This window comes from Eimeria mitis, genomic scaffold (genome assembly GCF_000499745.2).
Source record: "Eimeria mitis Houghton genomic scaffold, Emh_scaff981, whole genome shotgun sequence".
In the NCBI taxonomy this organism is placed as follows: Eukaryota; Apicomplexa; class Conoidasida; order Eucoccidiorida; family Eimeriidae; genus Eimeria; species Eimeria mitis.
This window is the reverse complement of record NW_013577212.1, coordinates 11,091-11,426: the sequence shown is the minus strand read 5'-3', so window position 1 is coordinate 11,426 and position 336 is coordinate 11,091. Positions and strand designations below refer to the sequence as shown.

General features: G+C 57.4%; 1 protein-coding gene across 1 annotated transcript in view; it reads left to right on the top strand.

The window, feature by feature from the left end:
* The window catches only part of EMH_0026650 (uncharacterized protein), a gene marked incomplete at both ends in the record, with an annotated part of 4,067 nt that overhangs the window by 2,620 nt on the left and 1,111 nt on the right, over positions 1-336 (top strand). The window contains 2 exons of the mRNA XM_013502650.1: positions 3-84; positions 285-336. Coding sequence (XP_013358104.1) covers positions 3-84; positions 285-336 — 134 coding nt within the window. The remainder of the gene's footprint in view (positions 1-2; positions 85-284) is intronic.

Sequence of the window (336 nt, the reverse complement as noted above, 5' to 3'; positions counted from 1 at the left end):
GCAGCACCAGCAGCAACAGCAGCAGCAGCAGCAGCAACAGCAGCAGCAGCAGCAGCAGCAGCAGCAGCAGGATTACGTTCTTCTGTCTGTGCCATCAGGAGCAATACGATAAATAGAGTTTTCAGCAGCAGCAGCAATTGCTTCGGGGTCTAGCTTCCTTAATCTATGAAAGGCAGAGCCTGCTGCTGTATCTGCTGCTGCTGCTGCTGCTGCTGTCTTGCTGCTGCTGCTGCTGCTGCTGCTTCCATTGCTGCTGCTGCTGCTGCTGCTGCTGTGCGGCTCAGGTGGCTGCGGCGGCGGCTCCACCTTAGGGTCTGTTGGTTCGGTATCGTCGTC